We start from the raw sequence: 12,193 nt of genomic DNA, 5'->3' as shown, positions 1-12,193 counted from the left end.
CTGCTCGTTTCCATGGTTATGACCACAATCCAGCAGTGATGGTCGTGCTTGCACACTATAGTAAAAAGTACCCACCTATTTGGTGGCCGGGACACTGTGAGTGCACATAAGCTAGTGCTTTTTTCATGGCAGCTAGGAGCTGGCAACATACTTGAGCTGTGACTTATGCCAGTTTCTGGGGTAAGTTATAGAAAATCTGGCGAGAGGAGTGAAGCCTCTCCTCTCCCACTAAGCCCCGTCCCTTTTGTTGCCACTTTGGAACACTGGCAAGAAGCTTAAAAAGTCGCAAATATGGCCTGCACCATAATGTGCAACTTTATGCAACAATCGTAGCATAAAGGCATTATTAAAGGTCCACCATTCTGTTTTCACTTTCTTATTATGGGGTATTCCGTTCAGATTGGATGGGGGGGGGGGGGGGGGGGGGCTGCAACATAACATAATGCGAACAAAGTGAGTCTGAAGACTTTCGGAATGCTTTGTAAGACATTGCCTCCTTATTGGTGTAGTCTGATGTCTAGGACCCCAATGATACTCCGAATCGGATTCACCATGTACCAGAACGTTAATAAGTTGATCTCATTGATAAAATGAGGGGCAGTATAGCCCTACGGACAGCTGCTATGATCTTGTGTAGCTTACCTGTTGTATATAATATTTAACACCATATACTGAAAGCAGATATTTTTTTTTAATACATATAAAATGTGACCTTGCTTTAGGAAACCCACAATCTGCATCACGCTGCAGAGCCTTTGACTTCAATGTGTGCAGCGAAAGATAGGACCCAAAAACACGTGGTAGCCCTTCCACATGCTTCTGGGTCTGTGCCCCCATGCCGCAAAAGATAGAACATATCTAATCTTTCACCGCATCTTGCGGATGGCGGACCTATTGAAGTCAAAGATGCGGAGTGCCAGTGCCCAGTTTTTGTGGACCCATGGTTTGCAGTCCGCAGCATGGGCAAAGCGGTCCTACCTCTCCTGGTGCCGGCTTCCTCACTGTGACGTAGTCGGCGTAGGTGCAGTGAGGAATCCGGCACCAGGAGCACATCATTCATTCACTGCGCCGAAGACCGAAGTGAACGGCGCAGACGCGTGATTTTGTCAACGCTGCTGCGAACCATCACATCAATCAAGAGGAGCGGGGCAGGCAGAACAGGGGACCTGGGTGGGATAAAGAGTGAGTAGACGGAGCCTCTAGGTGCTGATTTTACGCCCACATAGCGCCTAGAGGCTCATTAGCATATTATAAATGTGCTTTTTTTTAACCAAAATGGCTGCAGGGAGAAAGGTAAAAAACATACTGTTATGTAGTGCTGACATTAGCGCATCGCTAGTCAGTCAGCTACATAACAGTATTTCTGGTGGTAGAAACCCCTCATTGGTATTTGTTTTTGTTTAGTAGTGTTTACTTTGAGGCAGCAGAAATAAAGTTTCATATAATTTCAAGTAGACTCATCCCTAACAATTGGCATGTAGCATGCGACATCGGAGGATCTTTAAGTAACTGTCAATCTTGTGCGAGTCCCTGCGGAAACAGTGCAGCAAGTGGTACATGGAGAACAGGTAGGAATCTCCTTGTGGAACTGTAACATTGACAGGGCCAAACCACTGAGGGTAGTAGTCTTCTAGATCAGTCAGCATCTGAAATAAACAGCGGGTTAGATATATATATATCTGTTGATGTGTACCACCCAGGCTAATCTCACATTTTTATTTTTTCCATATTTAAGATTACTGCCGCTTCCAGAAAATCGGGTTTCGTAGATTTCCTAAAAGGTTTTTAGGTATTATATTAAATAAATATACTATAGACCATATTCTGAAGCATGGATGAGCAGTGTGGCTCGTAGGCTGGCCTTGTTGCTTTGCTAGTACTGAGGTCCTGGGTCTGAATCTGATCAGGTCTAACCGTAAAAGATCAAATAATGTGCCGTCATTATATAATGTAACTTCACTGCCTTAAAAAAAAAAAGGTAAAATTAAGCAAAACAACTAAATTTTATTACTGTACTAGAACGTTAATAAAATGTTGTTTTTGTATTTTACCCTTTTGTCTGGCAGTAATTCTGAATCTGATCAGGGTCAACATCTGCATGGACTGTTAGCACAGGTTTTCTTCCACATTCCAAAAATAAATGTGTAGGTTACGAGGGTTGATTGGGCAATAAAAAGTATTTCAAAAAGGCTCAGAATGCTGTAAAAGAAAGCAATCCGATTCTGCTCACCTATCCCCTCAGTTGTTCCCAAGCTTCCCAGGTGGCCGCTGGTGTTTCTTGATACAAAGGAAATGACCACTCAGCCAATCGCTGGCTGAGACAGGTCACCCCTGTGGCCAGTGATTGGCTGAAGTTTTGAAATGGGAGCATCAGGGATTGGTGAGGTGAATATGATTTATTTTTATTTTCTCCCCCTCCAACCCCCCCTTCATTTTTCAGCTTCTTCTTCTAAATTATTTTTTGGGGCTGAACGCCACCTTTAACAACACAGTTCCTCTAAATTCACACCAAGTGTGTAAGATTTGCCTACATCTACAGCCAATTCTACTTTTGTTACTACTGTTTCACCATTGTCCACTATAATATCCTAAATGCAGGTGTGTTAATAATAGTGCTTACTCTTCCAGAGATCCTGTCTACTCCTCCTTGAAGAATCTTAGTGTATTCCTCAGCTTCTTTCACCTTCTGCAGCATGTTATTTGGGGCCCTCATAGACAGGTATTGTAGAGGTTGGGACCAAGAACGCAGTAATTTATTTACAAGGCTCATCAAGTCTTCGTGCTGTTGAACCAATACAAGATAATAATATGTGCATACATAAGAGAACACATTGAATCGGCAAATATATGCACATAAATCTTACAGCAATGTATCTAAAGTTTTTTGGGGGACGTCTATATTGATGGCCTAGTCCTAGGATAGGCCACCAATATCAGATTGTTGGGGATCAGCTGTTGTGCAGTAGCTCTGTACACTGTGGAGTGACCGGAACTGATACCTGCAGTGTTCCTCCCATTCATTAGAACCAGCTCTGACCACTACAAAGTGGACGAAGCTACTGTAGGTCAGCTGATTGATGGGGGTGCTGGGAGTCGGCCTCCAACAATCTGATAATGATCTATCCTAAGGATTAGGCTAATCCAGTGTTTCTTTGACTGTGTGGCGGCATGCTGGGAGTTGTAGCTTTGCAACAGCTGGAGGCACACTAGTTGGGAAACACTGGGCTAATCAATATAAAAGACTTGGACAACCTCTTGAAATTCAAATAATATACTGGTTTTCTGGGACAAGAAACATACATTAGATCTCTTTAAAGGGGTTGTGCAAGAATAGGGAGGCTTTGATGCTGAAAATGTCCAGTTTTACATCTCTGCAGCCACTGTTACTGGCATGTCTTCTAATGACTTAAGAGGAGCCAGTCACCGCTGTGGTTATTGATTGGCTGCGGGTGATGACAAACCGGATGTTTATAGCGAGGGAGAGCAGCGGACCATCGCAGGCCGGAAGGAGGAGAAGGGGGGAGCCAGTGCCCGGAAGCAGGTAAGTAAGCATCCCTTTACAGGTCCTGCCGAGTGTGTGTGGATTGGGGGTTGCCAGAAATTTGCCACTGCTGCTGTCCCTGCTACTCAAATTCCTTCTCAGACAGGTGACTGATGTGGATCAGGGGGCAGCGCTGGGTCCTAGGTTTGAATCCAACCAAGGATAATATCTGCATGGAGTTTGTATGTTCTCCCCATGTTTGCGTGGATTTCCTCCCACACTCCAAAGACATACTGATAGGGACCTTAGATTGTGAGCCCCATTGGGGACAGCCTAATGCTAATGTCTGTGAAGTGCAGCGAAATATAGTAGCGCCATAAAAGTGCATAAAATAACTAAATAATAAACTGGTCCATTAACACACTTCTCTACCTATATAGATATTAACCATGGGTGTGATTTAGATGCAGCAGTCTATGTTTCAGGACTTCTGGGGTGACGTTACCCTAACAATTTCTTGTTTCCCAGATATTAACTATGTAAATGCTAGGACCCTGTATGGCACCACGTTGAGTCTTTACGAACTGCAGGACCTTCATGGCCATTTTTATAGTAGTTTTGTGAGACAATGGGGGAGATTTAGCAATTTTTGTGCAATTTGCGCCATAACTAACTTTTAGAGCTGGAGATGAAAGTTGAGACCAAAATCATCAAATGTCATACAGAACATAATAAATAAGACCTAGTGCAGATTTGCTAAATTTTGATGACCGAGGATTGAATATGGCCAGCTCTGCAGGAGCCTTCAACTTTATAATTGCATGTTCACATACAGCAAGTGGCTTTTCATGAGTTTACGCTTGTCTGGGGTATGCCTACAGCATCGCCTATATCTGCACCTTTTCTCTGGTAACACATTCATAAATGTGGCGGTCCTGACACCACTTTATTAACCACTCCCACTATTAGCAGATTTTGGCGTGAATACTATATTCTGGCATGCATATAAAATTAGAAGTAAAATATGGGCCCATAGCCTGGCTCCACCATGTTTTTCAGATCCTTAAAACAGCCGTGTGCTTGGGCCCTGACCCTAGAATACAATGGCTATTGCTGGAGTGTCCTTTAATACTGCTGAGTACTTACTGTCAGCTGCAGTGTCTGCTCCTTGTCCTCTGGAGTATTTAGGGTTGAGGTATGACAGTTGTTCATTGCTTTAATTATAAGCTGCCACCCCTCAGAGTATTGTTGATCCTGTAATAAAAATGATGGTTCTTTATTTATGATCTTAATAAGAGAAACTGCAAAGAACAGAACATTGCTTTTTACTGATGAGACATAAATTAGATGAAAACTGTACTGGTAATTTTTATTTTTATTTTTTACTAAATCCTAAAGGAACTATAAAGTGCTCATTTCATCTTTCTTTCTTTGTTTTGTAAACGGTAAAATGAAAAATATGTTCTATGGTGCCCTTGAGAACATTAGTGCGGAACACTAGGCACAGCACAACAGTTGGCACTTGCTATATTTCTAAGTAATTTGCTCATATTCTGGAACTTCTGTTTCTGATAATATATTTAGGGTTGCTGCGAATCAAACTATATGAAGTGAATTTTGATCTGAATTTCAGGGAAAAATAAATTTGCCTGCAAAGCCGAATTTCCTTGTGCTTCGTGGTAACGAATCAATTTCCCTGAAATGGGGAGGGGTGAAATGCAAACTCTCCTCATCCATTTGAGCACGAAGAGGCCGCCGCAGCCATCTTGATTAAAGATCCCGCACTAAATCTCGTGCGCGGTGACGTATAACGTCACCGCACTGGCCAGCGTGATGATGTCATCAGGCACCGTGTGAGATTTCGTGCATTATCTCCAATCAAGATGGCCACAGTGGCCTTTTCGCACTCAAATGGATATGGTGAGTATTATGTAATTTCAATTTTTTTTTTAGCTCCTGAAAGCTCTTATTTTCCTAGGGTCATTGCGCCTGCTAATTACAAAGAAATGCGCTTTGTGAGGAAGTAATTCGCCACAAAGCTAATTTCTTTGTGAAATTTGGTGAAGAAGCCGAATCAAAGTTTGTACAGGCAATGGTATTAATATTTGCCCTCCTCCACTGAGTTTATATATTCATAGTAAAAAGTCTTGACTGTTCTCTTTTGCGCATTTCTATTTTTCTAAACCTTCATAAAGCAGTCAAATAAAATAGTAAAATGCCTCTTCAATATGAATAGTGCAGCCAAACCTTTTGGTCAACTTTTTAAGGATGGTCCAGCTGCTGTAACCTCATGGATAATCCGGCTGCTGTAACCTCCAGGGGAAGCAACATTTAACTAGACTTCTACCGTGTAGCGACCACTGCAGGAGACATGTAGTACCACACTTTGCCCATTCACATAAATGAGCGACTATGTATTACATGGCATGCTGAGTTTCCAGCAGCTCTCGGCTCCTCGGTGGTATATCACCCTCTGTGCCATTTATATGCACTAATAGGACAATCTCAATAGGCTTAATTAAAGAGCTGTTCACCATAGAAACTACACAGAAATAGAAATCCCTTAGTTGTCTGCCAAGCCTTAAACACTCTATTCAGCCATTTATTTCTAAGTTCATATTTTCACATTGGTCTTCTTCAGGGACTAGTTAGTAATTTTGCTTCTCACCAGGAGGATGAGCATATCTACAAGGAATTGTATAAACTAGGTAGGCACTCACCATCCAGAATCTCCCAGAAATAGGCGTTTATTTACATATAAAATAAAGATTAAGAATGGTTCACAATATTATTAAACAATAAAATAATTAAATACCCACCCTAAAATTTTATACTTATTCTGTTCAACATCCGCAGGGTCACGATCTGTATTGATTACAGAGTAGTAACTAAGATGGCAGTATTCCCAGAGATTGAACAGTCTAAGTTATAGCATTGACTTCATGTATCAAATACACCATTCTGATCCACATAAAGGTAGATTAGTTATCCGTTCATTAGTCACTTTATTATTTGTGTCCGGTTAAAATATTCCACTTTAAACAAGTAGATATCAGAAACCTTCGACATTCAATAGAGATATGTCAATTAAAATGTGTATATCCTGTTATTTTATTCTGCATGTCCACTATATTGCGTATATCCTCCCGGAGCACAGCGCTGAGAGAGTATTCTTGTTGTCCAGTGAGGAACAGAAGTATTTGAACACCCTGCGCTTTTTCAAGATCTCCGACTTAGAAATCATGGAGGGGTCTGAAATTCACATTGTAGGTGCATTCCCTGTCTGATAGACAGAATAAAAAAAATTCTGGAAATCACATTGTATGATTTTTTAAAGAATGTATTCGTCTTGCACTGCTGAACATAAGTATTTGAACACCTGAGAAACAGCAAGAATTGTCTCTCAAAGACCTGTTACGGTGCCTTTAAAAAGTCCACCTCTACTCCACTCATAAATCTAACTTAGTAGCACCTGTCTGAGCTCTTTAAAGACCCCTGTCCACCCCACAGTCAGTCAGACACCAACTACTACCATGGGCAAGACCAAAGAGCTGTCAAGACACCAGAGACAAAATTGTGGACCTCCACAAGGCTGGAAAGGGCTACGGGGCAATTGCAGCTTGGTGAAATTAAATAAACTGTTGGAGCAATTGTTAGAAAATGGAAGAGACTAAAGACGACTGTCAGTTTACCTCGGACTGGGGCTCCATGCAAGATATCGCCTTGTGGGATATCACTGATGAGAAGAAAGGTGAGGAATCTGCCCAGAACTACAAGGGAGGAGCTGGTCAATGAAATGAAGAGAGCTGGAACCACAGTTTCAAAGTTCACTGTCGGTAGAACACTACGCCGTCATGGTTTCAAATCATGCATTGCACGGAAGGTTCCCCTGCTCAAGTCATCACATGTCCAGGCCCGTCTGAAGTTCGCCAATGACCATCTGGACGATCCAGAGGCGGCATGGGAGAAAGTTATGAGGTCAGATGAGACCAAAGTAGAACGTTTTGGTCTAAACTTCACTTGTCATGTTTGGAGGAAAAATAATGAGTTGCATCCCAAGAACACCATCCCTAATGTGAAGCATGGCGGTGGTAACATCATACTTGTGGGGGTCCTTTTCTGCAAAGGGGACAGGACGACTGTACTATATTAAGGAGAAGATGAATGGGGCCATTTATTGTGAGATTTTGAGCAACAACCTCCTTCCTTCAGTCAGAGCATTGAAGATGGGTTGTGGCTGGGTCTTCCAACATGACAACGCCCTGAAGCACACAGCCAGGATAACCAAGGAGTAGCTCTGTAAGAAGCATATCAAGGTTCTGGAGTGGCCTAGCCAGTCTCCAGACCTAAAGCCAATAGAACATCTTTGGAGGGAGCTGAAACTCTGTGTTGCTCAGCGACAGCCCTGAAACCTGACAGATCTAGAGGAGATCTGTGTGGAGGAGTGGACCAAAATCCCTGTTGCAGTGTGTGCATACTTGGTCAAGAACTACAGGAAACGTTTGACCTCTGTAATTGCAAACAAAGGTTTTCTGTACCAAATATTAACATTGATTTTCTCATGTGTTCAAATACTTATGTTCAGCAGTGCAAGACAAATTATTAAAAAATCATACAATGTGATTTCCTGAATTATTATTATTTTTTATTCTGTCTGAGTGGGAATGCACTTACAATGTGAATTTCAGACCCCTCCATGATTTCTAAGTGGGCGAACCTGCATAATCGCAGGGTGTTAAAATACTTCTGTTCCTCACTGTATTTAACTTGTATATGGGATATGTTACTTGGATATCCTCCTACTGTGGTTACATAATCGAATCACAGCTAATGTCAGTTCCGTAATTATTTCAGAGTACTCGCAATTAAATGGATCGCTGCGGGGTTCGGTGTTACTTGTGACGTCCCACATGTACACTCTGCTTCTCTTCCCTCTGCTCGATTTCTACAGTAGTGAGTGTCATAGGTATGCTGCTAATTCCCGCTGTATCTGCCTCGGTCTCGGCTCCCACGTGTGTGGTACAGCCTTTCTGTTTGTGCCTGATTTGGCGTTCCACGTGCGTGGTCCCGGGTTATAGACTGGACAGTAGCAATAGGTATTTTCCCAATTTCTGCTGGTAAGATGTCAATTTTCAATGGTGCATCTTTAAAGCGCAATATACATGGCTACTTGGAAGCTGCGGTTATTTACCAGAAGCGCTTCGAAGTCTTTTGCAATGGACTTCTTCCTCAGTAGTTAAGCAGCTTCAAATCCAGTACCCTTATATACCCTCCTGCCCTCCTATTACGGTATAATCCAAACTGTGGATCGGAATGGTGTCACTTGTCTTAACAAATCCTCATTATAATATATTCCCCTCTAATACACAAGCATCAGACACAAAAAATGTATGTATTAAACTTTTATGAGTATACATATAGAATTTATGATGAAGAATCCATGAATTGACTATGCGATTAATGTGCAGTTCCCATGGGTCTTTCTAGAATGGGTGTGTTTTCTATCTATAACATACAATAATATTCCATATCACCATATACTGTTTCAGTTCGATGTTCATAATATTTTTATAGGAAAAATATTTATTTCAACTATTTCCAATATGTTGTATTTTTATATTTTTAATTTTCCATATATTTTATTTTAAAATATCATAGTTCCAATAGAATATACTATTGCAACAATGGTTCTAATACCCCCTTCTACATCTCATATTAGCCATTTTGAAAATGACGTTTGTATGCAACCTCTTCTGTACACTTTTCTCAATCAACCGCACAGTTTTCCCTCATTCTTGGAAATAGTAGAATATAGTAGGATAATGGGTGGGAGCCTCCCACCAAGGCGAAATCTGAGTGTTAGAATAACAACAAGCTCCTATCCCACGTCAGTGGAGGGCATCCACCCTTTGTTATTTACAGGATCAACAGAAATTCAAATAGTTCAATCTCTGCATTAAAGGGCTTCTGTCAGCCCACTAAACCTTTTTTTTTTTTTGTTTAATAATAATCCCTATACTGCGAGCTCTGCATACATAAGCTAAATAATCATTTTGGTTCAGTAGAATTTGATAAAAAGCTATTTTTATAATATGTAAATTACCTTGCTACCAGCAAGTGGGGCGGCTACTTGCTGGTAGCAGCCGCATCCTCCGATCCTAATGACGTCCCCCTCCGCATTGTGATTGACAGGGCCAGGGAACGGAATCGTTCTCTGCTGGCCCTGTTTGAATTCCAAATCTCGCGCCTGCGCCGTACCTGTCTTTAATCGGCGCAGGCGCACTGAGAGGCGGCCGCTCTATCCTCAATGCGCCTGCGCTGATGACGTCACATCTACACCCGGCGCAGGCGCATTGAGGATAGAGCGGCCACCTCTCAGTGCGCCTGCGCCGATTAAAGACAGGTACGGCGCAGGCGCGAGATTTGAAGTTTAAACAGGGCCAGCAGAGAACGATTCCGTTCCCTGGCCCTGTCAATCACAATGCGGAGGGGGCGTCATTAGGATCGGAGGATGCGGCTGCTACCAGCAAGTAGCCGCCCTACTTGCTGGTAGCAAGGTAATTTACATATTATAAAAATAGCTTTTTATCAAATTCTACTGAACCAAAATTATTATTTAGCTTATGTATGCAGAGCTCGCAGTATAGGGATTATTATTAAACAAAAAAAAACTGTTTAGTGGGCTGACAGAAGCCCTTTAAGGCCTTCGGGCAATAGAGTGTTGAACTCAAAGATTCGTCTTGATTCAATTCTAGACATCCTACTGATGTGATCCCCACCTCTCCACTGTCTTTCCACTTTTTCGATTGCTGCAAAACTCTTTTGGTTATGACATTGTTTGAAGTGATTTGACAATGAATAGTTGGTGTACCCTTTCTTGATGTTGGCTAGATGTTCAGCGATTCTCTTTTTTTTAATGTTTTTAGTCCTGCCCACATATTGTTTTTTTGCACATACATTGCACTATATAAATCACATCAGCGGGGTTGCACGTTAAATCAATTAGTTGAAATAAATAATATTTTTCCTATAAAAATGTTACGACTATCGAACTGAAACAGTATATGGTGATATAGAATATTATTGTATGTTATAGAAAACGCACCCATTCTAGAAAGACCCATGGGAACTGCACATTAATCGCATAGTCAATTCATGGATTCTTCATCATGAACTTTTAGGAGTATACATATAGAATTTTATTCATACATTTGTATTATAATGAGAATTGCGACAAGCGACACCATTCCGATCCACAGTTTGGATTATACGGTAATAGGAGGGCAGTAGGGTATATAAGGGTACTGGATTTGAAGCTGCATAACCACTGAGGAAGAAGTCAGTTGCAAAAGACTTTGAAATGCATCTGGTAAATAACCGCAGCTTCCAAGTACCCATGTATATTGCACTTTTAAGAAGCACCATTGAAAATTGACATTTTGCCGGCAGAAATTGGGAAAAGACCTATTGCTACTGTCCAGTCTGTAGGGACCACATACGTCAGGAGCGACCAAGCACTGTGGGACGCCAAAATCAGGCGCAAACAGAAAGGCTGTACCACACACGTGGAACCCCGAGACTGAGGCAGATACAGTGGGGATTAGCAGTATACCTATGATACTCACCACTGTAGGAATTGAGCGGGGGTAAGAGAAGCAGAGTGTACCATAACACATGGGACGTCACAAGTAACACCGAACCCCGCAATGATCCATTTAATTGTGAGTACTCTGAAATAATTACGGAACTGACATTAGCTGTGATTCTCTATTGTAACCAATAGCAGAGGAAGCAGGAAGAGCAAGGTTGCACAGAGTGGCTTAGGCTCACCCTCAGTGCACTTAACTTCTCATTTGAATATGAATTAAAAGTACTTTTTCCTCCAGATTGAAGCAAGGGATGACTAAGTAAAAGGCATCATTACCTTCAGCTTAGCTAGCCTTACAAGGCACTGTGCCTGGTTTATCAGTGAATTTCCTGTTGACAGATTCATTTTACGTTCCTACAGTGTTTGGAGAATTAGCACTTTAATAGAAAGTATTATCTGAAAAGGTAAGAATACTGAAATGGCTGTTGGTAAAAGAACTAATGTAGACCAAGTCCACATTTTGCATGTCACCCATATTGCTTTCCCACCATAGCTGCAACACAAGAAAGTAGTCACAGGGCTCTCCAATACTTACAATGTCCTCAAACATCTCTGTGGATAGAGAATGGATATAATGTGAAAGTCTGATTGCTCTGTCAAAAAGATCACTGAGCAGAACCTGACATTGGAAACTCCCTGGGGTGCAGATTGGACTAGAGAAGACCAACCCCTTCATTCAGGCACATATTCAATACCAAAAGCCACAAGCAGCAGCTTTCCTGTATAAATACAACAAAATTAGCCAAATATAAAGTTTGATCATTATGAAATGAAATTACCCTGGAAACTGTCAAGAGGTAGGTATGCTGCTGCTGAGACCTTACTGTGCTTATTTTTTCCTCTATTTAGCACTTTAAAGAATGTACAGTAGGGACCTAACTAGGTTGTGGGTAGATTGACTCATTAACACTTTAATTACTGCTGTGGTGCAAATCATAAACCCAGGACTTGCATAAAGCATCTATTCATACGATAATAAAGCAGTTCAGATATTTAATAATTTATGGTCTGGACTGTAATGCCATTAACGGAGGAATAATCTATGGCATAATATAGCAGCACAT

The 12,193-nt window shown here is 41.5% G+C and overlaps 1 protein-coding gene across 1 annotated transcript; it reads right to left on the bottom strand.

The window, feature by feature from the left end:
• Positions 1-1,463: 1,463 nt before the first annotated feature.
• On the bottom strand, positions 1,464-11,805 carry LOC122926151 (prolactin-like). Its single transcript, XM_044277530.1, has 4 exons — positions 11,665-11,805; positions 4,628-4,735; positions 2,621-2,782; positions 1,464-1,646 (listed from the first exon to the last, which is right to left on the bottom strand). The coding sequence occupies exons 1-4, from the start codon at positions 11,803-11,805 to the stop codon at positions 1,464-1,466; spliced, it is 594 nt and encodes a 197-aa protein (XP_044133465.1).
• Between the last annotated feature and the right edge of the window lie 388 nt (positions 11,806-12,193).

Source organism: Bufo gargarizans, chromosome 2, assembly GCF_014858855.1.
Source record: "Bufo gargarizans isolate SCDJY-AF-19 chromosome 2, ASM1485885v1, whole genome shotgun sequence".
Taxonomy (NCBI): Eukaryota; Metazoa; Chordata; class Amphibia; order Anura; family Bufonidae; genus Bufo; species Bufo gargarizans.
The sequence above is the reverse complement of the archived record's forward strand: the minus strand, read 5'-3'. Positions and strand labels throughout refer to the sequence as shown.

What these genes read in the sequence shown, in the direction of transcription:
- LOC122926151 (XM_044277530.1), bottom strand. Translation starts at nt 11,805, where the DNA reads ATGAAGGGGTTGGTCTTCTCTAGTCCAATCTGCACCCCAGGGAGTTTC. An exon ending in CAGAGATGTTTGAGGACATT is followed by an intron (nt 4,736 to 11,664) that starts GTAAGTATTGGA and finishes TTTTTATTACAG; the next exon opens with GATCAACAATACTCTGAGGG. An exon ending in TAGACAGGATCTCTGGAAGA is followed by an intron (nt 1,647 to 2,620) that starts GTAAGCACTATT and finishes TGTTTATTTCAG; the next exon opens with ATGCTGACTGATCTAGAAGA.